General features: G+C 45.4%; 2 protein-coding genes across 5 annotated transcripts; both read left to right on the top strand.

Moving 5' to 3' along the window:
- Positions 1-1,423: 1,423 nt before the first annotated feature.
- On the top strand, positions 1,424-21,232 carry Fbxw12 (F-box and WD repeat domain containing 12). 4 transcript variants are annotated; one of them, XM_032909969.1, is made up of 10 exons: positions 1,424-1,513; positions 2,259-2,296; positions 2,500-2,663; positions 4,182-4,297; positions 10,956-11,165; positions 13,116-13,274; positions 14,365-14,581; positions 15,850-16,028; positions 16,279-16,396; positions 21,168-21,232. In XM_032909969.1, the coding sequence occupies exons 1-10, from the start codon at positions 1,424-1,426 to the stop codon at positions 21,230-21,232; spliced, it is 1,356 nt and encodes a 451-aa protein (XP_032765860.1). The 4 variants fall into 4 exon arrangements, with proteins under 4 accessions (XP_032765860.1, XP_032765858.1, XP_032765859.1 ...); XM_032909967.1 differs by lacking the exon at positions 21,168-21,232 and adding an exon at positions 20,998-21,103 and having other exon boundaries at positions 4,179-4,297; positions 16,279-16,403; XM_032909968.1 differs by lacking the exon at positions 21,168-21,232 and adding an exon at positions 20,998-21,103 and having other exon boundaries at positions 4,179-4,297; positions 10,956-11,169; positions 13,120-13,274; positions 16,279-16,403.
- LOC116907027 (cytochrome c oxidase subunit 6C-2-like) lies at positions 18,834-19,055 on the top strand. Its single transcript, XM_032909970.1, has one exon. The coding sequence runs from the start codon at positions 18,858-18,860 to the stop codon at positions 19,053-19,055; it is 198 nt and encodes a 65-aa protein (XP_032765861.1). The 5' UTR covers positions 18,834-18,857.
- Positions 21,233-25,871: the final 4,639 nt, after the last annotated feature.

The raw sequence follows: 25,871 nt of genomic DNA, 5'->3' as shown, positions 1-25,871 counted from the left end.
TGAGACCCTGTCCCAAAATAAAACAAAGGAAAGAAAGAGGAGAAAAAATGAAGAAAGAAAGAAGAAAATTGAGGAAAATATAGCACAAGGAGCCTCTGGCTCCTTTTGGGGCCTGTACTGTGACCTGGAGTCCCCTCTCAGGCTGCTTAACTTTTGCTAGGTGCTGCACGTTCTAACCTCCAACTCTGTGGTAGCAAAATCAATGGTGGGGTCTGCAGTCCTCAAAACTATTTTTAATCTGAATCAGTAGAGAGCATAGTTTAAAAAAGTGTGTCTCTGTGTGTACATATACATGTATCCATTTTGTATGTGTGTGTCTATGTATGTATACAGGCATATGTCCATTGTGTATGTGTGTGTGTCTACATGTGTGTACATGCATATGTCCATTGTGTATGTGTGTGCGAATGCTATCTATCGTAGTGCTGGGTTCCTTGACTTATTGCCTTATAGGACAAAGGAGCACAGTTACCAAGGGTCCGGGACATAAGCTCTACCCTGTGGATGCACAGGAGGAGGAAATTTTAGAATAAGAATACAATGTAGGGGGCTGGAGAGATGACTCAGTGGTTAAGAGCACTGACTGCTCTTCCAGAGGTCCTGAGTTCAATTCCCAGCAACCACATCTGTAAAGAGATCTGATGCCCTCTTCTGGTGTGTCTGAAGACAGCTACAGTGTATTCACATACATAAAATAAATAAATAAATATTTAAAAAAAATACAATGTAATCAACACGAATAAAATCAACATGACACTTTGACTCTTTTCTTGAAACAAAGTCTCATTCTTTAGCCTAGGCTGGCCTGGAATTCATGTGCAATACATGTAAAAGTGCCAATATGCATGAGTGCACATACCTGTGTGTTCGCAGAGACCGCAGTGGACATCAGGTGTCTTCTTTGATCGCCCCTTTCTACTAGAAAGCTAAGAACACAAGCACAGAATCTCAGATGCTGTGCCAGCAGGGAGAGGTGGACCCTGCTGATTTAATTCAGTTCTCAAGGTAGGCATAATCGTGGAAACCAGATTCCCTACACCAGTAAATTGGAGCAACTTAATGGGCTTCGCATAAGCAATTGAACCTGTTGAAAATTAGTGTGTTACTCAATATTTTCTAAAAGGTTCTAACAAGCACACCATTAATCGGGGCTGCCCCAGATCGTGTACATTTGGTCTCTGCACGCCAGGAAGGGGTTGCCGAGCTCATCAACGCAATGAACAACACTTGGGGTGAATTTAGGTGTGAATGCTCTCAGCTGAGTGTATCTGGCTCTGGCGAGTGGGCTAATACATCTGCAGCTTGCTCCACTCAAAGCTTGACGAGCAGGGTGGCGATCCTGCTAAACCTTTGGCCAAGCCTTTAAAATCTGAGCAAGCTGGGGAGGAGGAAGAAGAGTGAATGTGAACTTGGGCCACATAAGATGGAGTTCCATTTGCCTAGTGTGCCGATGAGGAAAATCCTCTCCTATCTGGATGCCTTCAGTTTGCTGCAGATTGCCCAAGTGAACAAGGTAAATCTCCTTGGCTGAACTCCTCCATTCAGCGCATCTCTACATAAGGTTCCTTTGGCCTTTCCCGCTCTGTCTTGGAGTCTCGGCTACCCCAGCATCACACTCAGGCAGCTTGCCTGCCTGCGTCCCAGCCTGCCTTCCTTCCCTCCTTAAACCTTATTCAGACCTGTTTTCTCAGCTCTGACACATTAGTGTCTCAGGGACTCAGCTGCTTCTCTTGACCAAGAGGAGCGCCAACCTACAGAATATCAAACAGATACCTATAGGGCTCATGGGTTAGCATTCCTCACTCTAAAGACCTCAAATCTGGTTAAAGGAGGCAGGAGTGGTGGCCCACACCTGTCATTGAAGCACTTGGGAGGTGGAAGCAAGATGATCAGGAGTTTGGGTCGTTCTCAATTACATGAACTTAAAACCAGCCCACACTACCAGACACCCTATCTCAGAACGGTAACAGTGAGGACAAAATTCTGTTGAATGAAAAGAACAAGCTGCCATGTGGAGATGTACTGCTGGTTTGTGGCAACCTTGAGACTCCACGTCAGACCTTTGGAGACTGGCCCTCCTTCCTCTGAGCCCTCACAAGGTGACTTGTGTTTGCTGGGGTAGGTCCCTCCAGGCTGGCTTGACCTGGAAAGCTAGGACTGTGTTTGATTAACCTGTGTAGGCCCAGCACAGAGCGAATAGAGAGCAAGGGGAGGGGGACAGTCGGTTGTTGGTTTAAAGATTCTTTTCTCTCCCATAGAGATGGAATACATTTGCCAGCACTGATGTCCTGTGGAGGTAAGGAGAGAGTCTGTCTGGGTGGGATGGGAAGAGGGGACAAGATGGGGCAGGAAGGGAAGAAGAGCCCTTCTGATTCTGGACCTGGCTGGACCTCTGCTATGTGAGGATGGTTCGTGAATAAAAGTTTCGTTCCCTGTCACTGTGGCTCTAAGGCGAGGTGACTGGGGTCAGCCTGAAGGGATTGCAACTGTGCATTGCAGGAAGTTCTGTCTGAAGAGGTGGTTCTTCTATGAAGTCGTCACCCTAGAGCTCCTCGGCACAGAGTCATGGAAGCAGTTCTTCGTTTGCCGAACTCGGCAAGAACGAGCCAAGTCCCGGGCAAAGCCAGAAGATTTCACTTACAAAGAAATTCCCGTGGAAATTGGTATGGGCTTGGGTACCCTGGAAGAGATGCCCACTTGGCTTTTCCCATTCTGTGCAGTCCTACATTCCTAGTAAGAGGAAGGGGATTGTAGTTTAACGGGATGGGGCTGCTACGCTAGTCTAGCCATGGATCTAATCTGTGATCTGCGTGAGTGGTTGCTCAACACTGTAAAACCAGCCCTATCAAGGGCTGGGGATTTAGCTCAGTGGTAGAGCGTTTGCCTAGGAAGCGCAAGGCCCTGGGTTCGGTCCCCAGCTCCGGGGGGGGGGGGAGAGACACAAAAAAACAGCCCTATCGCTTCCTTTCCCCCATCGCTCCCTTTCCCCAAAGGCTTCATGCCCTTCCTAGAATATGGAGAGAATTTAATGGGGAAATTACTAAATAGGCTTTGGTATTTATCTTTTTCTAAAAACTTCCTCGAAACAGTTTTCTGAAGGAGAGGTTCTTTAAAATTTTTTACATTATTTTTAGTGTGTGTGTATATGGTGTGCGTACATGACACTGTGTGTGTGTGTGTGTGTGTGTGTGTGTGTGTGTGTGTCAGAAGACAACTTTGTGGAATCCGTTCTCCTGATGGGGAGAATCTTACCTTTTCTGTTTGTTTTGAGACAAGGCCTCACCATATAGCCATGGATGGGCTGGAACTTGATTTGCAGACTAGGCTGGCCTCAAACTTCAAGATCTGCTGTTTGCCTTCCCTGGGACTGTTACAGCTTTACACCTGGCCTTTTCTTTTCTTTGTTTCTGTTCATTGTTTCTTTCTTTGATTCTTTGTTTATTTCTTTGTTTCTTTGTTTCCTTCTTCCTTTGTTTCTTCTTTCCCTTCTTCCTGCCTTTCTTCCTTCCTTTCTCTTTCTCTCCTTTCTTTCTTTCTTTCTTTCTTTCTTTCTTTCTTTCTTTCTTTCTTTCTTCCTTCCTTCCTTTCTTTCTTTCTTTCACAGGATCTCCTGTACCACAGGCCAACCTCAAACCCTCCATGTTGCAAACATCAATGACCTTGAACTTCAGATCCTTCTGCCTCCAAATGAGCACAGCTTTAAGGTTTATAGGCCTCTAAGAACAGAACAGAGCACTCTACCCGCTGAGTTACAGCCCCAGCCCCTAGTACCCATGTGGTATCTATAGAAACAGATTAAAGAGTAAATGTAGGGGCTGGAGAGATGGCTCAGTGGTTAAGAGCACTGACTGCTCTTCCTAAGGTCCAGAGTTCAATTCCCAGCAACCACATGGTGGCTCACAACCATCTGTAATGGGATCTAATGCCCTCTTCTGGTGTGTCTGAAGACAGCTGCAATGTATTCGCATACATAAAATAAGTAAATTTAAAAAAAAAAAAGAGTGAATGTTTCTGAACAAATGAACAACCCGCAGTGTGTCTGGCTGCCTTTCACTTTACCCTTTCCGCAGCCGTTATCCAAGCCTTCTACAAGGTAGAGGGGAATGGAACATACCATCTTCAGTCTGAGTCACCCCTCAACTGTCTAGTGTCCATATCTCGTTGAGGTTTCCTTGCAGGAGATCCGAGAAATGCACATTATATCTCAGGCTGTGGCTTAACAAGAGATGGGCAAGGCAAGTCGGTTATCTGCGTGGCGACTTCCGTGAACACTATTTCCACCTGGGATCTTCATAAGGTGAGTCCGGCCGGTGAGTAACAAAAGTTACCTGGACATGAATTCTGATTTCATCTTTTCGTTGCTGGTAATGATGAGATAGACCTGGCTGTCCTAGAAGTCCCCATATAGATCACCTACCTTGGCTTCCCACATGCTCAGGTCAAAGGTTTGCACCACTACACCTGATTTTTCCTCCTCCTCCTCCTCTTCCTCTTCTTCCTCTTCCTCCTCTTCTTATTTAAATTATTTTATATGTATGAATGTTTTCTGTACATATATGTGTAATATATGTGAGTCTGCTGCCTGTGGAGGTCACAAGAGGGTGTCAGGTCCCTTAAAACTGTAGTTAGTTGCAGATGGTTGAAAGCTGTGGGAGCTGGGACTGTAGGCACTGAACTCAGATCCTTTGCTAAGCCATCTCTGCAGTGCCTGTCAGTGTTTTAAAGCTTTCATCATGAAGATTGTTTACATACTAGGTCGGGTTTACCCCCAGGTATTCTTTTTTAAGATATATTTTTTTATTTTATTTATGTGTGTGCCTGTGTTAGTTTATATTTGGTGCCGGCTGGCAGAGGCCAGAGACTGCGAGGTGTTGTGCAGGCTAGCACCCTGGCCTCTTACTCCACTGTGTAAGAGTTTTGGGGGAAACTTGCTCTGTAGACCAGGCTGGCTTCCTATTTTGAGACTGGCCCATCTCTGCCTGCTGGGATCACAGGCCCCTTCAGGGTGGTATTTCCAGGTTGCTGCGAATTGGACAGCTTCCCTGATCCCCCTTCACTTTGTTTATTGATGTAAAAGGAGAGCACTGTTTTTGTTTTTGCTTTCCACGTTAACTTTGTAGCCTGTCAATTTGCTGGAAGTTTATCAGTTTTAAGAGTTTTCTGGTGGAGTCTTGGGGTCTCTAAGTACAGGCTCATAGTGTCTGCAAATGAGGCAACACTGGCTTCTCTTTCCTATTGGCATCCCTTTTGTTTGCTCCTTTTGTTTTATTTTTCTAGCTAAAACAATACCATATTGAATGAGAGTAGAGTAGAAAGTGTGGATATACTTGTCTTGTTCCTGATTCTGCTGTAAACGCTCTGATTTTTTTTTTAACCTATATTTGAGGGAGTAATGCCGGCATTACTACTCCATGATATGATTGATTAAGGTTATTTATTGTTAATATGAGAGGACAGCAAAGACATCTAGAAGAGTCCAGAGTAGACAGAGAAAGAAGTAGACTGTTTTTTTTTTTTTTAAAAAAAGACCAGGGGTTGGGGATTTAGCTCAGTGGTAGAGAGCTTGCCTAGGAAGCGCAAGGCCCTGGGTTCGGTCCCCAGCTCCAAAAAAAAGAACCAAAAAAAAAAAAAGACCAGGATATGTTTTGTAGAGTAAAATATGGCGAGGTGGGAGGGGTACCTCAGGAGGCCCATGTTGAGGTGTCCCTTCCTCTGAGATACCAGACATATGATAGGGGGACAGTGTAGACTAGAGATTATTTTAGGGCATGGGAGGTAGAGTTGAGAAGGGAGGAGAGAGAGAGAAAGAGAGAGGAGAGGCCAGTCAGAACTCATGGCGAGGGAGGGGAAAGAGGGGAAAAAGGGATTAGGGAGAAAAAAAGAGTCAGACAGAAGGGGCAGAGAGAGCAAGGGGCCAAACAGCCCCTTTTTAGCAAGCCAGACAGGTAACTAGCCTAGAAGGAATACTAACGTTTCCCCATTTTGGTTTCATTCTAAAAAGGAGAAACTAGAAAGAGGTGATGGTGAAGTAGGTGGGGATAGGGTCATCGCGATCTTTAGCTACCTTCTGCTGACTTTGGGGTGCTGTGTCTCTGTGAAACCTAAGAAGATAGGGATGGGGATGTTGGTCCAATCTTAGAGTCAGCTGTTTCCTTGCTGTCCGGGATCTCAGACCATCTGTGCATAGGAAGGAGCAGAAACGTGTGTGTGTGTATTACAGGTAGAGAAAAAGTTAAGTACGTTTGGGAGAGAAAAATTTTCTTGGGTGTACATTTGAAACTCGTAGGTCTTGGTGGTTGGGATGAGGGGAGTTCTAATCCCAGTGAACAGGAGAGGAATTCCACCCTCTGGGGTAGGTGACAGGGAAGAACTTGGGCTATTGATTGGCAAGTGTACTTATTTAGATGCGAGGTAGGTCTGAATGGATTTCCTGGAGCTTATACGTTTACAAAAGAGATAAATCTGTTAACAGCATGAACATTCTTTAAGATTTAGGGAAGACCAAAACCTTTCGTGGAACAGAAGGAGCAAGAAGGGTTTTTTCCTTCTATCTGGAAGACTGAATATATAAACAGCACAATGAGAAACATTTTAAGGTTACATTTAAAAGACAATTAAAAGAAACTTGAAAATTTGACCTTGTGAATTAGGATAGTTGATTATATAGTTTAGTATGAGAAACACCTGAAGCCTACAGTTCAGCGTGATCGAGGAGGCATGGGATTGTAGCAACACCAGAGTCAGGGCAGCTGGTTAGAGGTGGAGTAAGGTTACTTGACGGGGTCACTGTAGAAGCTGTGAGTGAGTTAGTTCCAGGGGTTACACATAGCCAGCAATCTTTAAAGCAGCCAGGTTGGGTGACATTAAGGAATTGGTAGGCCGAGGTCAGAGTCTGAAGCAGAAGGCAAAGTGACAGGTTAATGTTATTTATGAGGGGATGTCAAGAAAGTGATGGGGGTTGGGGATTTAGCTCGGTGGTAGAGCGCTTGCCTAGCAAGCGCAAGGCCCTGGGTTCGGTCCCCAGCTCCAAAAAAAAAAAAAAGAAAAAAAAAAAAAGGAAAAAAAAAGAAAGTGATGATCTTGGAGGAGGAGTGTAAGAATGTCCTGGGGTGAGTAAAATGAGTCTAGGCCCCTAAGGGCCACAGTTATAGCTACCTTGTCAGCTGGTTTATTTCCCTTGGAGACCATAGAGTCATCCATCTGGTGGGACCTGAAGTGGACAATTCCATAGCGATTCTGGCAGAGGCAGTCTGGCCGTCACACAACCTAGGCAGTCTTGTGGCTGTGCCCATATCAGTCCGAGATCTTGAGGGTAGGAGGTTCATTGTCAGGATTTGGGAGTCTCTGTCTACCATAGTAAGGGTGAACATTTAACATTAAATTTAGCAGATTTCTGACAAGATTGAGAGCCAGTATCAAGTACATCTGAGTTAGACAGTCTGTGTTTAACTATTTGTTCTAGAATGTATCCAGTAAATAGAGTACATTGTAACATAACGACTGTAGCAAAAACAAGGCTAAAGATACCTTTTGGCAGATGGGAACTGGTTTCAAAAGTTCCTGAGGAATAAAGACTTTTGTATAACTGTCAGAAATCCCATAATCCAGCTTGATCTCCCTTCTGGATATTTGGGGAGTCTTTAACATTTACCACATAGTAAAGGTTGGCTACACGTTTGTGTGTTAGTGTGCTTTCTGTTGCTGTGTTAGAAGGCCATGACCAAAAGTAACTTTGATGAAAGGACTCACGGGTCACAGTCCATCAGAGGAGGCTAAGGCAGAAACTGAAGCAGAGGCCATGGAGGGTTGGTCACTCGTTATGACTCGCTTCCCATGGCTTGCTCAGTTAGCTTTCTTAGACCATCTAGGACCACCAGCATGGCGGTGGCACTGCCTACAGTGGGCTGAGTCCTCCCACATTGATTAGGGAAATACTCTACAGATGTGCTTAGAGGCAATCTGCTAGCATGGATGCAGGGATGATGCCCTCCCTAGTTCACCACCTGTGGTAGTCGGGAGAGCTGGCCCAGAGGGCATGGGAGGAGGAGAGCTGGCCCTGCTTTCTCACCGACTGTGGCACTAGAAGAATGGGCCCCCACTCCTTGATTGGGCAGCACAGTGGATCTATGCTTTCTTGGGGAGAGGGGTGTGGAGTAATTGACATAGGTGTTCTCCACATGATTCTTTCTCTGATAGTGTCTACCAGGGTTTGGGGTACCTCACCCCAGAAGCTAAACAGAACAGGGTGTGGCTTGCACTGAGCATGGTTCCCCTGGGCCCTACACGGGCTGCGTGTGTGTGAGGGGAGGAAACACAGCTAGAGCTGTGGCAGGGTGGTTTGATCCAGCACCAGCACACCTGTGTAGGGAAAGCATCCCCCCCCCCCGTTCTCTATGGTTTTGTGAGTGCTAGGGGCCCATAGGATGCCCTGGGAGAGGGATGGCGGGGATCCTAGTACCATTGGGCACAAAACACAGAACTGGCCATGCCTGTAGTTCTTGAGGACATTATTCATGGCTTGTCCCCAATGTGCACACCCTGTTGGTTGATGCAAGAGCTTTTTCTCTTGAGTACTCTGACTTGTGAGACAGCCAGCTGCTGAGCCATTGTAGGAGAGAACAGGGTGAATGCTGGATACCTCCATGTGTGTCTTGATTATCCTCCATTCTCACCACTATTTTAGAAGGTAAAAGTGTCCAATGGCGTGAACATTAATCCATTCTTGAGGTTGGTTGGTTCTATTCGTCTGGGAGAAGGTCTTACCCTGTAGTCCTAGCTGGTCTGGAACTATGTAGACCAGGCTAGCCTCCAACTAAACAGATCTGCCTGCCTCTGCCTCCTGAGTACTGGGACTAAAGGGGGGTGGCCCAGCACACTGAGCAAAGGGGTTTTTATTTGTTAGATAGGGTCTCAGTGTTTATAAACATTGTCTCCTACAGCAAGCTGAGAAATGTAGCATAAAGAACAGGGTGATCATGGGGTTGGGGTTTTTTTTGAGGGGGTGGGAGGAGGCTGTTTAGGGCAATATCAGGCTGTCCTAGAGCTGACTGTGCAGTCCAGACTGGCCTCCGACTCATGGGAACCCCCCCCACCTCTGCCTCCTAAGTGCTAGGCAGAATGCATTGGTGCATCGTCACAGCTGACGGAGGGAGCGGGGAGTGGAACATGACCTCAACCTGGTGAGACGGAGTCACGTGCTACATGGTAATGAGGACTTCAACAGCCTGATTCTCCGAGGAGTCAAAGTGGGAGTCACATTTTAGTGAAAGATTGACTCAAAGGAGAGATTACATTTAGAGGGAAGGAGAGGTTGTTAATTTTCATGCAAGTGGAGCTAGGGCTTAGAAATGGCTATATTAATTGTTGCCTCTAATATTTTTACTAAATTTAATTATGCCTTTGGCTTTTTTCATCACTGCTGCTGTTGCTGCTGGGGAGAGCAGTATATATGTATATGTGTGATTTTTTTTTTTTTTTGGTTCTTTTTTTTAGAGCTGGGGACCGAACCCAGGGCCTTGCGCTTCCTAGGCAAGCGCTCTACCACTGAGCTAAATCCCCAACCCCATGTGTGATTTTTTTTTTTTAAGGACTTATTTATTTTATTTGCTCTATCTGCATGCCCATAGAGGACATCAGATCTCATTACAGATGGTTGTGAGCCACCATGTGGTTACTGGGATTTGAACTCAGGACCCCTGGAAGAGCAGTCAGTGCTCTTAACCACTGAGCCATCTCTCCAGCCCCTTAGGTTTTTTGAGTTTCTTGTTTTTTGTTTTTTGTTTTTTTTTTTTAGCTAAAGAAAAGCCTGGAAGAGAACTAGTTTTTCTCATTTGCAGTATATAAGAACTGATGATACAGTAACCAGTTTTGGACTTGACTCATTGTTGAATAGGTTTGTTTCATGTGTTATAAAACTTAATACTGCCCATTGGTATTAAGAAGTGGTGGCCCAGGCCTTTAACTCTAGCACTCAGGTGGCAGAGGCAGGCGAGTTTGAAGCCAGCCTGGTTTACATCGCGAGCTCCAGGAGAGCTAGGGCTATAGAGTAGTGACCCTGGCTCAAAAACAAACAAACAAAAATACTAGTCCCGGGGTTGGGGATTTAGCTCAGCGGTAGAGCGCTTGCATAGCAAGCACAAGGCCCTGGGTTCAGTCCCCAGCTCCGAAAAAAAGAAAAAAAAAAATACTAGTCCCACTACAAGTGATAGGGACCTGCTTGCCCCGTGAGTACAGGGACACTGATTGTTCCTCATACATGTTTGTGGGAGTTGGTTCTTCCCTTCCATGTGGTTCCTGGGGATTGAACTCCTGTCATCAGGTTTAGTGGCAAGTGCCCTTCCCTGCTGAGCTATCTTACCAACCATGATCTTTCTGGTCTGTGTAATGAATGCCTGCTTGCCTCTGAGCACAGTGCATGTGTCCTGTTTTCATGTTCACTCCTTCCCCAAACAATCTAGATGTTTGTTTTTCTTCTTATTTTTCAATATATTTATTTCTATGTACATAGGTATTCTGCCTACATGTATGGCCGTGTGAAGGTGTCAGACCCCCTGGAACTAGAATTCCAGACAGTTGTGAACCGCCGTGTGTGTTCTGGGAATTGAACCCAGGTCCTTTGGTTAAGAACAGCCAGTGGTCTTAACTGCTGAGCTATCTCTCTAGCCTTGTGTTTTCCTTTTTTGAGATAGCCTTGTCATGTAGTCCCTACTGGCCTGCAACTTGACATTGTAGACCAGACTGGCTTGCTCAAGCTTCTCATACCTTCCTGCCTCTGCCTCCCTGTGCTGGGATTTTAGGCATGTGCTACCATGTCCAGTGAGGGATGTTTAGAACGTTCATATCTTTCCTCTCAAGTAAGATTAGAAGGGGTTCCAGTCTGGATGAGGCTTCCAAAGAAAGCCAGTGAGTGGAAGCAGTTGGAGGCGCTCAGACATGACGATGCTCTTGTTCCTCAGGGTGCTGTGACCTGGGTAAGCCCAGTACAGCCCAGCTACATCAAGATCTTGGCTACCCTCCCTGAGATGCACATTGCGGTCACTGTAGATATAGAATCAACTATCAAACTGTGGGACTGTCACAACAGGGAAGCCCTGGCCACTAACAACATGCTCTCTTCCTGTCAATCACTGAAAGCTGTCTTCACAAAGGATGGCCCAGTTGTCTTGGTAAGTGACCCCCACATCTAGAGTAGTCACAGAGAACAAAGCACTTGCCAATTTGAGGTCCTCCTATTACTGTCAAATCTCAACTTGCCATTTTGGAGTCTCTGTAAATCCTAAGAGCCCATCACAATATACCACAAACAAGGCCATCCCTTAACCTTTGACTTACTTCATGTACATTTCCTTAAGCCATTCTCTCTCTCTCTCTCTCTCTCTCTCTCTCTCTCTCTCTCTCTCCCTCTCTCCCTCTCTCCCTCTCTCCCTCTCTCCCTCTCTCCCTCTCTAAAGCTTTATTTATTTATTATATATAAGTACACTGTAGTTGTCTTTAAACCCACCAGAAGAGGACACCAGATCCCATTACAGATGGTTGTGAGCCACCATGTGGTTGCTGGGAATTGAACTCAGGACCTCTGGAAGAGCAGTCAGTGCTCTTAACCACTGAGCCATCTCTCCAGTCCAAGCCATTCTCTTAAAAATATCATTTTAAAATTGTTTCCTGGGATCTGGGGAAAAAGTGGGATGTGGCTACATGTGTCTGTAACCCCAGTGTTGTTGGGGATGGAAACACAGGGTCACTGGGACTAGATGACTGCTAGCCAAGCCAGCCTAGCTCCAGGTTCAATAAGAGACTCTCTCAGGAGATCAGGAGAAGAGTGACCTAACAGGACGCCTGGCATCCTTCTCTGGTTTCCATGTATGCCCAGGTATGCAGTCTACAGACACATTCATAAATATACATATAACATATGTGCACGCATGTGCGCACACACAAATTTTTCTAAGTGACTTTACATCATCTTGTCTCTGAAATGTTTATTATAGCTGAATAATTTGAGTAATTTCTCAATAAAGAGAAAAATGTGAATTTTATCAGATATTGGAGTAAAAAGGATAATGTTGATGTCCCAGTGAGTCCTAGGGAAGAGTGTTTGGGGGCTTGGAAAATCTCTACACATACCCTACCTCGTGTCTCATGATGCAGTCCTGGCCGGCCTAGAACTCACTGTGTAGACTAGGGTGGACTAACTCACAGAGATCAGCCCACCTCTGCCTTCTGAGTGTTGGAATTAAAGATATATATCGGGGGTTGGGGATTTAGCTCAGTGGTAGAGCGCTTGCCTAGCAAGCGCAAGGCCCTGGGTTCGGTCCCCAGCTCCGAAAAAAAAAAGAACCAAAAAAAAAAAAAAAATATAAAAAAAAAAAAAAATATATATATATATATATGCGACCCTGCCCTACAAAAATTTCTTTTAAAAAAGTCCTGCAGGGGGCTGGAGAGATGGCTCAGCGGTTAAGAGCACCCGACTGCTCTTCCAGAGGTCATGAGTTCAATTCCCAGCAACCACATGGTGGCTCACAACCATCTGTAAAGAGATCTGGTGCCCTCTTCTGGTGTATCTGAAGACAGCTATAGTGTACTTTATATAATAAATGAATAAATCTTTAAAAAAAAAAAAAAAAAAAAAAAAAAAAAAAGTCCTGCAGGGCATGGTGGTGCATGTCAGAGAGGTGGGTGAATACCTTGAGCTTGAGACCAGCCTGGTCTAAAGAGTGAGTTCCAGGCTAGCCAAGGCTATACAGATAAGTCCTGTCTCAAAAAACCCAAGAGGAAAAAATTATTTTGTGTGTGGCTATTCTGCCTGCATGTGTGTCTACGTCTCATGTGCATGCGTGGTGGCTAGAAAAAGCCACTGGAGCCCCTGGAGATTGAACCACCCCACTCTGCACTTTTTCCCACTGAGTCATCCCCCTCCCTCCCCAGGTCTAGGAAGTCTTATTCCATGGGATCAGCCCAGACACTCTGAGGCGGTCTGGTGAGAGCTTTGGATCTCTTGTTACTGGACTTGAAGAGATACACAGTGGTGTATCTCAGAGCAGATAACACTGCTTCCTTCCTTCCTCCATACTTACCGTCTTCTCACTGACCGGGTGCCTGTGCTGTGATTTCAGGCAGGTGATACCTCGGGTAACCTCTTAATCTTCAGGATTCCCGACTTGCACCTCATTTCCAGAGTCCATGTATTCCAATACGGTATTAACGAACTCTACTGCTCTCCTCAGAAGAAATGGGTCTTTCTGAATAAGAAACACGTAAAAATCTTGCCAAAGGTAGGTCTGTTCAAGCAACTCCGGGGTGAAGGTGGGAGACGGTGGGAAGGCCTAGCCCTCAGGGAGGTCCAGGCAGACCACTCCTGCTCTCCTATCATAAGGAAAGCCATTCCTACAGTCAGGAAATAATAATGTTCTCAGAAGCAGTCACATGACCGGTCACAATGGCAAACATCTATTAGTGACCTGTCCTCGAAATGTGGCTCAGCCAAAGGATGAAGGCAAGTGGAATAACAGTCCTGGAAACTGGAAACCCTTGCTGGCCCTGAACTCACAGCAGTCTTCTATCCCTGGCTGACATGCCCACCAGTGATGGATTTCAGACAAGTGCTTGATCGACACCCAGTGCTTTTTTTTTTTTTTTTTTTTTTTTTGTAATTATTTCATTTTTTCAGTTCACTGTAGCTGTCTTCAGACACACCAGAAGAGGGCATCAGATCTCATTACAGATGGTTGTGAGCCACCATGTGGTTGCTGGGATTTGAACTCAGGACCTCTGGAAGAGCAGTCCATGCTCTTAACCACTGAGCTATCTCTCCAGCCCTACCCGATGCTTTTTATACTGCGTTCTCTTTTAACTGCCAGCTCTCTGGTGCCTGGTTAATAGGTATCATGAGAGAGATCATTTGCTCAGAGGCCAAGTATTCCTCAGGGCCCAAGCATATTTATTTGGTTTTATACATCGATATACTTTCAAATTCAAGACAGCCTGGGTTACAGTAAGACAGTCTCAATGCCTCATTTAAAAAAAAAAAAAAACAAGTCCAGAACAGCCCTGGATTAATCCTCTGAACAGGGAAACCCTACTTAACCAAGCTCAGCCCAATGAGTCCATTGAGGAAGGATGGTGGAGGCGCCCTTTGATCTGGGTCAGGGACTCCATTCTGTCTCTGAATATGGTGGGGAAGGGGCAGGAAGACAGTGAGTTACTCCAACCCTGAGTGGGAGCAATGACTGCTCCACCCTGTCCTGGGTGAAGAACAGATGAGGCCGCTCCTGGGTTCCTTTCGAAAGCCCTTTGTTCAGAGTGCGCATGTGCTGGGCTGCAGGGCTACTCTTCACTGATTCCACCGGCCGCTGCTTTCTGCAGGTGTTTTTCATGAGCAGCCTACTGAGGACATCAGAATTCTCCGCCCCCGCATCTACCATTCTCTCGTTTCCATTATGCGAAAGAGCCTTCTGGACCCCACAAAGGGAAGACCGGATAACCCTGATGTCCATAAAAGGCTCCAAAAAAATCGCAACATTTGCCACGTTTGATATCAAGCTGGAAAAGGAAGAGATCGGGAACAAAATAAGGGTTAAAGGTAAAAAGCTTAGAGAAATTCTCAAGCCAGGCAGGATGGCACATCCCCCAAGTCAGGAGAGACTATGTCGGGAAAGCTTCGTAGAGAGGGCGCTGTCTCACAAACCAGAAAGATGGAGCTGACAGGATGGTTTAGCATGTGCACATGCGCACATACACTGACAAAAGGACAAGCATGAGCGTCCACCTTTAATCCCAGCATTCAGGAGGAGAGACAGGCAGATCTCTCTGGGTTCCAGGTCAGCCTGACCTGTCCAGTGAGTATCAGGTTAGCCAGGAATACAGAGTGAAAACCTTGTCTGAAAAACAAAACCCCAAATGACAAGCAATGAAAGAACTATATTATGGGGTAGCAAAATGGCTCAGAGCAGTGGTTTTCTACCTATGGGTTGTGACCCCTATGACTACCTGTACCTTCAAAAATACTTAAATCACTATTCATAACAGTATCGTTGAAGTCACTTTATGGCTGGGGAGACTCCCCCACACCACATGGGAACTGTATTCACGTTCAATAGGAAGGTTGGGAGGCAGTGGCTTAGAGGATAGAGAGGCTTAACTACCAAGCCTGTCAGCCTAGTTCAATTCTTGGGGCACCACATGATGGAGGAGAGAACCAAATCTCTCAAGTTGTCCCCTGACCCCCACATGTGTGCTTGTGGCATGAATCCCTACACAAACACAATAGTGTAAGAACAAATCTTAAAAGAAACCCTGATTTCTCCTGCGTCTCCCACAAGGGCTCAGAGTAAGATGTCACTGCTTTGTGTTTTCAGTCTTCCAAGACAGGGTTTCTCGGGATAGCCATGGCTAACCTGGAACTTGCTCTGTAGACCAGGCTGGCCTCAAACTTGGAGATCCGCTGGACTCTGCTGGGATTGTGGACCTCCATACGATGCTCATTTTTGCAGAGGGAGCAGGAGGCTCCTTGGCCAGATGTGAACCTGTGTCTGTTTGATGGTCGTTACACAAGACTATGGCTTTCTCGGGCAGACATGTTTCCATTACTGTCACGTGTTAGGGACTGGGTTCCAGCAGGGTTGTCTTCCCAATGTTTGAGCTGTTGACTGTCCACACCGTCCCTATGTCAGAGCCTGCCTTTCCACGGCCTAGGACATGGACTGGTCAGACTGAGGGACTGTTTTCCTTGGCTCTGTCAGACTGGCGTGTCCGGGAAGTAGGGCTGTGCTCTTCACTAAGCAGTAAGGATTTTGTTCTTGCTTAAGTGACTGAGAAGTTGCCTGTGTATTCTGTGTTTATTTGGAATAGAATATGCCATAGCGAACTTCTCATTGAAAAAGTTCGAGGACACCCTGGAGTGGATGGGAGTCAGTGATAAGAACATGATTGTTTGTTCAACTGGGTCCTCACTCTTGATCTACAGCATCACAGGTCTCCATCTGCAGATATTTCCTTATGGCCCAGGAGAGATCCTGAGACTGTCGGTGGTATGTTTGGAATGTGTTTTGTTTTGTTTTGTTTTTGTTTTGTTTTAACATGTGTGCACATGTGCATTTGCACATGTGGGAGCACTTGCAGAGGCCAGAGGACTACTTCCTGGAGTTAGCCCCTCCCTGGTCCAGAGCACCAGGCTAGCCCAGCAAGTGCCTTTACCTGATGGGCCACCTCCAAGGCCCTCCCCCTGTCTTTTGATCTGACATTGACTCCAGTCTACTCACCCTTGAGTGTTCTTTGAAGGACCCCCTTCATGTCATCGTCACATTTATCGATGGCTCTTTGGAGTTGTTCGCATGGGAAGAAAGAAGCCCGCTGCTCAGGAGGTGTTACCGGCTGTATAACAAGAGACATATGCTGTATCAACGGTAAGCTCTGCCGCTTGACTTCAACTGGGCCTTAATTTCAAAACATTTCTGGGGCTGGAAAGATGGCTCAGTGGTTAAGAGCACTGACTGCTCTTCCAGAGGTCTTGAGTTCAAATCCCAGTGGTTACATGGTGGCTCACAACCATCTGTAATGGGATCTGATGCCCTCTTCTGGTGTGTCTGAAGACAGCAACAGTATACTCACATACATAAATAAATAAATAAATAAATAAATAAATATTAAAAAAAAAACCCAGGGCTGGAGAGATGGCTCAGCGGTTAACAGCACCGACTGCTCTTCCTGAGGTCCTGAGTTCAAATCCCAGCAACCACATGGTGGCTCCCAACCATCTGTAATGGATCTGATGCCCTCTTCTGGTGTGTCTGAAGACAGCTACAGTGTACTCATATACAATAAATAAAATCTTTAAAAAAAAAAAAAAACCAAACATTTCTGGGGCCGGAGAGATGACTCAGCAGTGCAGAACACTGGTTGAGCTTCCAGAGGACTTGGGTTCAACCCCTGCCAAACACTTTGTTGTTTACAATTGTCTTTTTTTTTTTTTTTTTTTTTTTGGTTCTTTTTTTCAGAGCTGGGGACTGAACCCAGGGCCTTGTGCTTCCTAGGCAAGTTCCTACCACTGAACTAAATCCCCAACCACTCACAACCGTCTGTAATTCCAGTTCCAGGGAGTCCGACTGATACCTTCACACCAATGCATTTAGAGTAAAGTTAGACATATTTAAAAAGTTCTATGTAAAAATGTATTTTTAAAAGAGAAATGGACTTTCTATTAAAAGATATGACTGAATTTATGCTCTCCAGTTTCACACAGCACAGACCTTGTGCTGAGTGTGTGTAATATTTAAGAAGTAGAGGCAGGAGGATCCAGAAGTTCAAGGCCACCTTCTGCTAGTTAGGAAGTTTGGCAGCCAGACTGGGTTAATTGCAAAACCAGCACGAACAAACAAAGCTAGGAACTGGCTAAGCATAACACGTACCTTTAATCCTAGCACTTGGGAGGCAGAGTCAAATGGCTCTCTTGTCAGTTTGAGGTCAGCCTGAGCTACATAGTGAGTCCCAGGGCAGCCTGGGCTATAGAGAGAGATTACGTATTAGGAATGAGGGGAGAGAGGGAAAAGAAAGAATTGCTAGTTCTTGGGATCTAAGCACATACAGTTATGTCGACAATCACAGGCCCACAGTAGAAGTGTGTGTGGGAGGGGAACTGCGTCCTCATATCTTGTCTTTATTGGTGGGGTGGGTTCTCCTGAGTGCGGAGGTTAAGTGAGCTCTCATCACCTCTATTTGGCTAAATTTCCTTTGAGTTTTACTTGCCTCCATCCAAGTTATTTTCAGTGATCATGGCGTGGTGACACAGGCCCCAAACCCTGCACCCAGGTTGCCGCAGCAAGTGTTGCTTGCCGTTTAGCAGGACACCCTGACCCACCGCCCCCTCCAGAAAAAAAAAGAAAGAAAAAGAAAAATGAGCCCCCTCCCCCCACCTCCCTTGCAGGATTTCTCAGTGTAGCCCCGGCTATTTTAGAATCAGGCTGGCCTGGAACTCGGGGATCACCTGTCTCTGCCTCCAGAGTGTTGGGACCCAGAATCCCTTTTCAACAAGGGTCAACAGCATATGCCAATTTGCCAAAATAATTTATATGTATGACTTCAAGATGTTTCTCCCTCTGAACATAGTGGCACACAGATATAATTCCAGCAATCAGGAAACTAAGGCAGAAGAATTACCTCAAGTTTGAGGCTAGCCTATGCTACATTCAAATTCAATGCTAATCTGGGCTCTACAATGAAACCTTGTTTCTTTCCCCCGCCCACCACTCTGTGGGGTTTCCCTTTGTTCTCTTGATTGTTGGTTTTGTTGTTGTTTGGCTGGTTGGTTTTGCTGTTGTTTGTTTGTTTCCTCCACTACGCTGTGGAGAGACATTTTAGTGTGATTCATTCCTATTTGTCAATTTGTGCTTTGGTGGCTGGCACTTGGGAGTTCCCAGCTGAGAACTCTGGCCTAGACCTGAGTTGGGGAGCTTTTCCTATAGATTCTCTCTTGGTCATTTTCATTTCAAGTCTCAGATTTAGTCTTGCCTTCCACGTGTTACGAGTTGATTATTGAATTATTATTCAGTAGTGGGAGTTATAAGAATGGGGTGGATTGGGGCTGGGGATTTAGCTCAGCGGTAGAGTGCTTACCTAGGAAGCGCAAGGCCCTGGGGTGGGTCCCCAGCTCCAAAAAAAAAAAACCAAAAAAAAAAAAAAAAAGAATGGGGTGGATTTTGGAATCTTCCTGACACCATTTATTAGAGAGTCTAGTCCCTGTCCTTTAAAAAAAGTCAACAAACCATGAAAGTGTAGGTTCTTAAGAACTGGGAAGGACGTTGGTGTAGAGGACACTGGCTACCATGAGTTCCAGTTCCGGTGTGCTGTTGCAGAAACCACAGATGCGTGGTCTTCTGGCCAAGTGTCTGTGGGTTCATATGGTTGGTACATTTGTTGTGGCCCCAGGAGTTGCTGTTGCCTATAAGTTTGGCGTGGCTGAACCAAGAAAGAAGGCTTATGCAGATTTCTACAGGAATTATGATCCCATGAAAGATTTTGAAGAGATAAGGAAGGCTGGTGTCTTTCAGAGTGCGAAGTGATTTCAGGATGCAAAGAGTTCCTTGGATTGCGCTCCGTAGAAGTCCATTGCTGACCGGTGTTCCTGAGCTATGAAACATGAATGTGTGGGCTAAGTAGTTGCTCTCAATAAACAATAATTATATGGACAAAAAAAGGTGTAGGTTCTTTTCCTAGGCTCTGATGCATCTGCTTGATGGCAATATTGTTCTGGTTTGATCACAATAGCTTCCTGTGATAGATTTTACAATCTGATACTGTGAGAACTCCAGTTTGTTGTTTTGCTCAAGGCCTTGGCTATGTTGTGTGTGTGTGCGTGTGTGTGTGTGTGTGTGTGTGAGCAAGTACATGTACGTTGTGGTTTTGAGACCTCTCATATACCCCAAGACTGTCCTCAAACGTGCTAGGTAGTTAAAGCTAGCCTAAAACTTTATGTATTCAAGGCTTGCCTTGAACTCCCGAACCTTCTCCCTCTCACTCAGTCTCGGCTCTGTTAATGGGTATTCGTTTTTTCTCCCTCGGGATTTGGAAAGGGCTCTACCATGTCCTTCTGGCGTCCATGATGTGCTGAGAGATCTATTGTCACTGGGGTCTGTCATTCTATAGACCAGGTGTAACGTCCCTCTGATTTTAGGTTTTTTGTTTACTTTTTAGAAACGTGTTTCTGGTGAATCTAGTGTAAATGTTAGAGTGTTATGAACGATCTGCTTTGGACTCTGTAGGTGTTTTGAAGGAGGTATTTTTTTTTCCTTCTTGTGCTGGGGGGAGAGTGAATCCAGGGTCTTGCACATTTAAAGTATGAACTCTGGTAATGAACTTTACCCCCAGAATTTCAGGGAGTTTTGTTGTGTTCTCAACCTGCCAGGTGGAGGGAGCTAGGGACGCCATCTTTACTGCCTCAGTGCAAAGGAGAACATGGGTGTGGACGACAGGTTTCAGCTGGAGTCTGCAAGGCCACACAGCAGACTGTGTACTTGTCCAGGGCAGGCCTGACACTTATGAGCTCCTGAGTGATCCGGTAGAGGCTTCCCTTAGTAGTAAAGAACGGAGTGATTGACATGTGCCCCACCATCTCCACGCCCCCTAGCGGGGAGGGGATGCATTGCTTCTTTATTGTATTCACTTGGAGTGGACTGAGTTTGGCTCCGGGAACAGAATTCAATTTTAAAATCTATATAAATTAAAATCTTTTTTTTCTGAGACAAGGTCTCATTATATAGCCTAGACTAACCTCAAACTGCCTCAGACTGTCAGTTCTCTGGCCTTGGCCCTCTAAGTCGAGGGGATTTAGAGGTATGCGGCATCACACCCGGCTTCTCTCCTTGTTAGTAAGCTAGGTAATCCATTGAACAGGTCTACTGCGGAAGGCTGGGGTTGGAACCCATGCTCTGAATGGTGGTCTTCCTTTGCCGATGTGTGCAGTGACTCAAAATTAACCTGAGATGGCTCAGCAGTTTCGGCAATCGCCACCAAGCCTGACGAGTTCAGTCTCTGGAACCTGCTTGATGAAAGGAGAGAACTGGTTCCGACAAGTTACTATCTACGCAACACATGCACACGGGGGCACATAGAGGCACACACATGTATGTAGGCACATGGGCACACGCACATATGCAGGTACACATACACACACACAGGCATGCACACATAGGCACATACACACTTGGGTACATGCAGGCACAGACACACTTGGGTATACACACATACACAGGCACACACACACACATGAGTACAGGCAAACATATGCAGTCACACACACACATACATACACAGAAGCACGGACAGACACTGGCACGTGAACACACACACACGAGTGCACACACACACATGCACACATGACATGTAAGAATTTAAAAGTTTAAAGCAAATTCATAACTGTGATGAGAAGACGGCCCTCTAACTGTCGGTCGATGAGCCTCACTCCCATTTGGGGACTGACGCCTTGGTGTTTTTTCCCTTTGGCAGCTTCGCTAACAAAACGCTATGTGACGATGTGAGCATAGTTCGGGTGATGACAAATGTTCCCTCCTCCAGCTTTCTGATGGTGTACACCTTGAACAACGGCTCTTGAAAACTGAGTAGGCTGTGTGTCCTCTTCCTCAATTATAATAAACGTCTGTTGTCTATTTGCAAACCCGGGCTGGTGGTTTCAGTGTTGCTAAGAAGCGAAGAGGCCAATTGTGGTGGTGCACACCTTTAATCCTGACGCTGGGGAGGCAGAGGCAGGTGGAAGATCGGAGTTCTGAGGCCAGCCTGGTCTACAGAGCTAGCTAGTTTCAGGCCCAGCAGACCTACATCATGAGAAACTATGTCTGAAACAAACTAGATGGACAAGCAACTTGGCTGTGACATCTGTTATTTCATTGCTATGGGGTTGAATCGGATGACCAGGCCGTGTGGGCAGCTTATCACTGCAGAAGCCATGTGGCAGATTTTTTTTTTTAAAAAAAATCTTTTTCCAGGCTCTAATTATCCCTTTTCCCCCTTCCTCCTTTAAATCTTCCCATATACCTCTCTTCACTGTCCTCTTTTGAATTCTTGACCTCTTTTTTTTTTTTTTTTTGTTTTTTTTTTTTGGGGCTGGGGACCGAACCCAGGGCCTTGACCTTCCTAGGCAAGCGCTTCTCCACTGCGCTAAATCCCCAACCCCTTTTTTTTTTCTCAAACCATTTTTTTTTAAAATCAAGGACATAAGGGCTGAGAGATGGCTCAGCAGTTTAAAGCATTGGGTGCTCTTCAGAGGACCTGGGTTCAATTCCCAGCACACATATGGCAGCTCACAACTGTCTGTAACTCCAGTTCCAGGGGATATGGTATCCTTCACACAGACACACATATAGGCAAAACAGCAATGCACATAAAAATCTTGAAAAGAAAAAGGGGGAAAAAAGAAAAAATAATTATTAAAAGCTAGGTAGTGGCAGGGCACACCTTTAATCCCAGCACTTGGGAGACAGAGTCAGCCAGAACTGAGTTTAAGGCCAGCCTGGTTTACAGAGTGAGTTCCAGGACAGTCAGGGTTATGTACACAGAGAAACCCTGTCTTGAAAAAAACCTCAAAATGAAAAATGAAAGTTTTAACTGAGCTTATGGTTTAAAAAGACCAGAGTCAATAGGGTACAGCAAAGGCATGGGGGCAGGGACAGTGGAGTGCATACATCCTGATTTGCAAATAGGAAGTGAAGAGAAACCATGGGAATACCAAGTCTTTTTAAACCTCAAAGCCTGTCCTCAGTGACACAACGCCTCCAACAGAGACACACTTTCCAATCCTTCTGAAAGAGTTCCACCAACTAGGGACCAAGCTTATGGGACCATTCTCAGCCAGATTACCACACATGCACACACATGCATTTCACACAGAAACATGCAAAGAAAGAAATCCCATACCTAAGCCACTTGAGAGGCAAAAAAGCAAAGGAATCCTCAATCATACAGAGCGCTCAAAGCTAACCTGGGTTACATGACACCACCTCTCAAAAGAAATAAAACCAAGGGACTACAGACAAGGCTTGGCAGTTAAGACCAGAGCTGCTCTTCCAGAGGACCCAGGTTCAATTCCCAAGTAAGTAAAAAGGCTAAATGGCTAAAGCAAAGAATTTTCTGAGTTGGGGAATGAAAATATTACCAACTGAAAAAAGCAGGTAAAACAGAGACAATGTCTTCATAGAACTTTAAGGAATTTCATAACAAAATTCCAGTGTTTCTACAAAATCGGAGAATGTATTAAAAATCAGACCCCCACACCCTCAGAAAAACAATGTTTTTGGAGATAAATGGGATGGACCGTGTCCACCGGAGAAGGATGACGGTGATGGTTGTCTCTGAGAACAAAACCAGAAGGCACTGGGCTTCCTGTCAGCTGGGGTCTTAGCAGGATAGGAGGTGTCATGGATTGATTTGAGGAAGGTTTTATGAAAAATAACTTTGAAGCAAGGTTTTAAAAACAAAAGCCGTGTGCCAACCACATGGCTCAGTGCATGAGGGAGCTTTTGAGGGGAGCCTAATGGCCTGAGTGTTCAATCCCTGGAACCCACACAGCAGAAAGAGATCTAAATCCCCAAGTTAGCCTCTGAGTTCCATGTGCATGTTCTGGTGTGAGTATCACCACATGTGCACATGTGTGTGCACACACATACATGTGCATGTGCATAAGGTGATCTTCGCTTCCATGTAGAAGCATGGCTACACAGTCCACTTCTGGTCTGTCCTCACTAGCCCAGGCCTGACCCACATTTTTCCTCAGTCACAGAAGCCCCTGTCAGTAGTCACCTTTCAGTGGCAATTAGTTCCCCTTCCCTGTGTGGTTAATATTCCACAGAGTAACGTCACTAATAGGGGTCAGGCAGTTGTAGCTGACTAAAGGAGGGAAGCAGAGACTTCCAATTTCCTCAGTTCCCCAGAATATCCTGGGGCTTCCAACTGTTACTCATAGGGCAAACTGTAGATCATAGCGAACTAATGAAGGTCATTCCCTTTATTAGGATTCTTCATCCAGATACCATTGCTTTGATGACATTTAAAGCCACATAGAGAGGAACTAGGGAGATGGCTCAGTGGCAAAGAGCATTCGCTGATCTAGAGGGCCCACAAGGCAGTTCACAACCATCCATAACTCTGGGTCTAAGAGATCCAGCACCCTCGTCTGGCTCCTCTGGTACAGGCTTGTGCATGGTGCACATACGTACATCTAGACCGAACACACATGTTTTGATTTCAAAAAAATTCAGAACCATGTATCCATAAATTTTTATTTTTTATGAGATACATTTTTTAAAAATATTAAGTATTTAAAGTTCTAGATCTGAGTGCACTCATATGTGAGTGTGTACACAGAAGCCCGAGCTCTGTGTTTGTGTTTCCCTCTTTTGATATATATATAGATATAGATATAGATATAGATATAATTTTTTTTTTTTTTGGAGCTGGCGACCGAACCCAGGGCCTTGTGCTTGCTAGGCAAGTGCTCTACCACTGAGCTAAATCCCCAACCCCTTTGCTCTATATTTTAAAAAACAATTATTACACTTAATTGGGGTAGAAGGGGAGGTACAATACACGTGCAGAAGTCAGGAGACAACTGGCAGGAGTGAGTTCTCTCCTCGCATCTGTAGGTCGTGGAGATCGAACCCAGGTCATGAGGTTTGCTGGGAAGCGCTTTAACTGACTGAGCATTTGCTAGCCCTCCGATTTTTTTTTTTTAAAGGCAGATTATCTCATTGAACCTAGAGTTTACCCTTTACTCCAGGCTGGCTGGACAGCAATCCCCTAGAATGCTGTCACAGAACTAGGATTATAGGTACATCATGCTGTACCTGGCTATTAAAGGCTCCTGGGGATCTGAACTTAGAATATCAAGCTTCAAGCAGCCAGCACTTTACTCACAGCTGAACCATCCCCCAAGCCCCAGACTTGACTAATATATTCTATCCAGTAAAAATTCACATGAAAAGCTATCTTTATTTATCACCCATAGACATGTGTTAAAAACACTTTGGGACAGATCTGGACCTGCTCCTAACCGAGGAGTGAACTGTAGTCCTCTTTCCCTAGGCACGGATTTACTTCCGTCATTTCAGTTATCCACGGTAAACAACCTGAAATATTAAATAGAAAATTCTGGAAATAGGCTGAGAATATATGTATACATATATACACACATATATATACACACACACACACACACACACACACACACACACACACACACACACACATATATCTTAGTGGTAAAGTGCTTGCCTTGCGTGCCCAAAACCCTGCGCTTGATTCATGTATACACACCTATTCACAGTGTAAGTTTTACAGTTTTTATGCTGGAGTTTCAGTTTCAGAGGATCAAATCCAATGCCCTCTTCTGGCCTCTGTGGGTACTGCATGCATGCAGAGCACAGACATACCATGCAGGCAAAAAACACTCATATATAAAATAAAAATAAATCTTTAACCCGCTGGCCGTAGCAGCACACACCTTTAATTTCAGCATTCAGGAGGTAGAGGCAGGTGGATCTGAGTTCAACGCCATTCTGGTCTATGCAGCAAGTTTCTAGAACAGCTGGGGTTATGTAGAGCGCTTTTGTCTCAAAAACAAAACAGGAAGCAGAGGCAGGAGCATGTCTGGTCTACACAGTGAGTTCCAGGGCAGACAGGGCTACACAGAAAAACCCTATCCCAAAAACCCAAAATTAACAAGTAAAGTATACAATATCAGTGACTTTTCTCATTGCTGTGACAGTTAAGTATCTGACAAAGGCAATTTAAGGGACAGTTTATGGGCTGGAGAGATGGCTCAGAGGTTAAGAGCACTGTCTGCTCTTCCAGAGGTCCTGAGTTCAATTCCCAGCAACCACATGGTGGTTCACAACCATCTATAATCACATCTGGTGCTTTCTTCTGGCCTGCAGGAATACATGTAGGCAGAAAGCTGTATGCTGGATACATAATAAATAAATGTTTTTTTTTAAGGGACAGTTTATTTGGGCTCACTGGTGTAAGAGAAGACAGTCCATCGTTATGAGGTCCCCAAGGTGTGTCTCCTAGGGGATCCCAGATGCAGTCAGGCTGACCTTGAACATTAGCTTTCACCCACATCCTAGTGTAAAGAAATCCTCCTCCTTCCCATCCAGGCATGAATCATCCCTTTGTCCAACCATGTGCCCACTCTAAACACTACCCATTCATTAGTCTCTTAGTGGCTGCCTGCCTTCTGGGACAAACTGTCACAGTGTATCAGTCAGTGTTAATGAACACAGCTGGTTCATATCTTGGTAACAAAAGAGCATGGAAGAGAAGCGCCTTCATCAAAGAAAGGGAATGGGAGGATTTATTCCGGGCTCCTG

Source organism: Rattus rattus, chromosome 8 (genome assembly GCF_011064425.1).
Source record: "Rattus rattus isolate New Zealand chromosome 8, Rrattus_CSIRO_v1, whole genome shotgun sequence".
NCBI lineage: Eukaryota > Metazoa > Chordata > Mammalia > Rodentia > Muridae > Rattus > Rattus rattus.
This window is presented reverse-complemented; position numbering and strand designations above follow the sequence as displayed.